The following is a 4,561-nucleotide window of genomic DNA, read 5'->3' on the forward strand; positions in this document are numbered from 1 at the left end:
TCTCTCGTTGAGCAAAATAGGCAAATATGAAAGAATTTAACATTTCGTACCACTTGAAATGTCCAAAAACGTTAATTTTATATAAATCTTTTATGGCGCTATATATTTTAAAAAGGGCTATTATATTTGGATTAGTTAAAAAATTAAAAGTTTTTTACTTGGATCTTTTTTTTTTTTTATAATATATTTAGCTGCTCCAATAAAAACTAAATAATTTACTCGGCGAAATAAAAGTTTAACTATTTTTTTATAAATCTAATTTTTTTACAAAGCTGTCCTTAAGTACATTGAGTATGCACAAAGTTAAAAAAACAGCTCAACATAAAATGTGAATTAGAAAAATTTTATATAAAACTTATTTAACATACAATCTATATTCTGCTTTTACAATAAATTTTTGCTATATTTTAATTAATTTAAACTTTTAATTTTACTTATAATTATCATAAATAAAATATATTCTTTTGCGCTTTAGTTTGTACGTTATATATGTATGCTGCTGTTTTTAATACGTATACATGCTGTTTTTAAATATTTATTTCTCAACAAAATATGAAAAAAAAGTTATTTCCTGAAATAATAATGTTGCAATAAGTAAGTTTTTACAACAATATATTTTTAAATTTTTTTAAGGCACTATAACTAATCTAATGTTGGTTATTTAAAACTAATGCTCTCGTTAAATAAAACTTTAAACCAATCTAAGTTTAACCGATGTAATGCTTGGAATCACATTTAAACAAAATTTGTAAAAAGACAGCAACAAAGTCATTGCAAAAATGCCACGTGCAGTAAAAAATATTGCATGTAAAAAAATTTAAAAATTAATACTTGAAGTGTTAAAAAAGTATTGTAAATTTTAAAGTAAAAACTCAAAATCTCAGATATATATTGTTAGTGCTATACAAAGACATTAATTTCTGCTACTTGAAGTAAATCACTTGAATCTCTAACTATAAAAATATATCTACCAATAAATGAGCCTGTGAATATTTGTTTTGAATTGGAAGTCAACACAGCAGTTTCAGGAACATCTATGTATTGATCGTAAACATTGACGAAAAGTTTGTTGCCAATCATTCTGTCTGGATGATAATCCATTCGATTGTAAACAACAATTTGAACAATTTGATATATGTAATTTAAATCCAATTTAAACCAATGTGTTGTCTGGCTATTAGCAGTTATTGCATAAGTTGTTTCACTGCCATCAATTGCTTTACTTGCTATATATATTGAATCCCACGTAGATGATAATGATGCCGTAGCACTTCTTGATGCATCATTACTTTCTAAAAAATTAGAAATAAAGTAGTTTATAGTGATCGTGTGTGTACATATTTCTTTGTATATTTTATTTAGTTAAATAATCAGCTGTTTTATTCTTACTTTCTCGGTAATTTTCAACTTTTATATAGTTTTTTTCTACCTATGCAACAACATTTTGGAAATTCTATATTGTTTATTTTTAAAGATATAAGCATTCAGGTTATAAGAATTTGAAATTAATAAACTCGAATATTGATTTTACAAAGACAAGAAAAAATGTGTTTATTTAAAGTATTGTACATATCAGAAGGATTTTCATGCTCACACATTTTTAAATAAAATAAAAATAAAGCAAAAAACCACCAAGACTGCAGGAAAACTGTCTGTTTTCTTTGCTTCAGTAAATGTCAGAGGGAACTGACACCTTTGCTAAAAGAAAAATGCCAAACAATACTCAATGAGAGGATCGATTTTAGTAATGACAAAGTTCCACTTGGAATTTGTGAAAAGTGTCGTTCTTGTTTAAGAAGAAAGGATTCTAGAGAACACATCAATCTCCCATCACTTTACAATTTTGAGACTATAAAAATTCGACCTCAAACTAGAGACACACAATGTGACTGTTTGATTTGTTCTGTTGGAAAACTGAGAAATTATGGTCAACAGAAAACTCAGCTTTTGCAGAGCTCAGCACAAAATACTCCATCTTCAACTGTCCAAAAACGATGCTCTGACTGTTTTTCAATTATTGGAAGAGGATTACCTCATCATTGCACAAAGAGCACTTTGCAAAATAACCTTGTTGCTGTTGCAACCAAGAATTCTGTTGCATCTGAACGAGTTGCTGCTCTTGTTGTTTCAAGTAAGGATTCTTCTCCACATGGCACTGTGCGATTGAGTCAACCACAAGGTGGAAGAATGCTTCCAATAATGCCAGTTAAAAGTCTAACTTTCATGAAAAGATATTTTAGAAATTTCGAAATTAAACAATATCTGCATTTATTTTAGGTTCCTCACCAGCTAGAAAACTATTTCCTCCAAACCCATCAATTAGTATAAAAGAGCTTGTTCAAGTTCAGGCAAACACAGGGCTTTCAAACAATGGCATCAAGAGACTAGCTGCTACAATTAATCAGTCAACTTCACAACATATTGTTGAGAAAAACTATGCTGTAAAATTTGATGCAGTTAGTAAGCAGCTTTCTCACCATTTCACGAGTTCATTGATTAAAGATCATGCTGGATGTGGAAGGACTGTCATTCATTGCAAGGACTTCAAAGAGCTTAAAAATGAACTCATTTCTATGAGAAGCACATCAAACAATCATATTGTGAAAGTTGGAATTGACAGTGGGGGAGGATTCCTGAAAGTAAGTCTTGGAATTATTGAATTAAATCGTGAACCTAACACTCCCCCAGCAAAACTCAATTGCACAAACAAGTTTTTCAAGGACACTGGAGTTAAGCGGCAACTTATTATTGCTGTCTCTGAGGACCTGCAAGAAAACTACTCAAATGTGTCTCAAATTTTCGAATTGATCAATATGAGAGACCAAGATTTTGTTTTGTCCTGTGACCTAAAACTGGCAAATATAATTTGTGGTCTCCAAGCACACTCAAGTGCACACCCCTGCACCTGGTGTGAGTCAAGTGCAGAGGACCTTTTAAATCAAGGAAAATTAAAAAAGGAACTTTCCAATCTCTTGATCAGAATGTCTCACTTTTCAATGTAGCAGGATCAAACATCAAAAGAGCTCGTGATTACATGAATGTTGTTCAATCTCCTGTATTTGATCTTGCTGGTTGCACATTAGTTTTGGACTTCATACCGCCAATGGAGTTGCATCTCCTTATTGATGTTTTCAATCATCTCTTTGCTGCCCTACTAAAAGTTTTCCCTCAAGGAACTCTTTGGACTGATTCACTGTACATTAAACAACAGCCTTATGATGGAGGGCATTTTGCAGGAAATGAGTGCAGGAAGTTGCTAAAAAATATTGATCTTCTTCAATCTATTGTCGAGAAACACTCATGCTATGCTGCAATACCATTAGTTGATATATTTCGAAAATTCAATGCAAATTCCAAGTTATGTACAAAAAATTGAAGCTTTCAATTGAAGCTTTCAGAGTGGCTTATGTGGCACTGCAAAATGTTTCTGTGACACCCACGGTTCATGCTGTATTTTTTCATGTGAAAGATTTCAATGACAAACCCGGCCAAGCTCTCGGATTTTACTCAGAACAAGCAACAGAGGCAATGCATCACAATTTTCAAGTGCATTGGCAAAGGTACAAACGACCTAACCATCATCCTGAATACAGTATAAAGTTGCAATGCTGCCTTGTGGACTTTAATAGTAAACATTGCTTGTGAAAAGAGCCATTTTAGAATGACTTTTTCTTGTATTAGAATATTTATTTTAAAGTATAATTTTCATTTTAGATACACGATAAACTCTCAGAATATGTCTTTTTGTTTCCCTAGTTCATATTTATTGGAATAACCTATATTTTGTTCTATTTTCTGTCGGTTTTGACGGAAAACTCAAAAATTATGGTTTATGTCGGTTAAAACTGAAATTTGGCTTCTAAAAAAAAAAAAAAAAAAAAAAAATCTTGTCGGTAAAACTTGTTTTTTTCATTTTCACCCCCTCCCCCCCTATATTTGTCGTTCGGTACGGCCCTGTCAATAACTTGCCAGGACGTTGTAATCTGATTTTAATACTTATATCCAAGTGATCCCCATAGTGTGGGCTATCATTCCACAAAAGGGTTTTCTCGGGTCAGAAAGTCAAGGTTAGAACCCATTTTGTAACACTGTGCCTCTGTTATGCCAATATATTGTTTATCAGCTACATTCTTAGAGGAAACAACACATATATATATATATATATATATATATATATATATATATATATATATATATCACACTTTTATACCACATTTATATACCACATTTTTGATAAACAACTTTCACTCATTGGACAAATGTTTTTTAGTTTACATTTACAATTTTCTGTAGTTTTTTCATTTAGGATGTCTTTTTTGTTTAACAAAGCATTATTGTGACTTTTTATAAATCTTTCCATACTTTTTGTGTAACTGTATCGATGGTTTATTAGTAATGCGTATTAAATCTAGTCTACAGCTCCATAAAATTAGAAAGACATTATAAAATTTTTTAAAATTTTCGCTTTCAAGTCGAAATAGGCATAAGTTTTAAAGTTGTAAATTTTCTTGATGTCACATTTAACCTCTCTGAAAATTCAAATAAGCCTTTAAAAAAACCA

At 30.8% G+C, this 4,561-nt stretch overlaps 1 protein-coding gene across 1 annotated transcript in view; it reads right to left on the reverse strand.

Annotated features, from left to right (window-relative positions):
• Nucleotides 1-678: 678 nt before the first annotated feature.
• The window catches only part of LOC124816922 (uncharacterized), a 36,238-nt gene continuing 32,355 nt past the window's right edge, over nt 679-4,561 (reverse strand). The window contains exon 4 of the mRNA XM_065808814.1: nt 679-1,292. Coding sequence (XP_065664886.1) covers nt 901-1,292 — 392 coding nt within the window. The 3' untranslated portion in view covers nt 679-900. The remainder of the gene's footprint in view (nt 1,293-4,561) is intronic.

The sequence above is a fragment of the Hydra vulgaris genome, chromosome 10 (assembly GCF_038396675.1).
Source record: "Hydra vulgaris chromosome 10, alternate assembly HydraT2T_AEP".
NCBI classification, from domain to species: Eukaryota; Metazoa; Cnidaria; class Hydrozoa; order Anthoathecata; family Hydridae; genus Hydra; species Hydra vulgaris.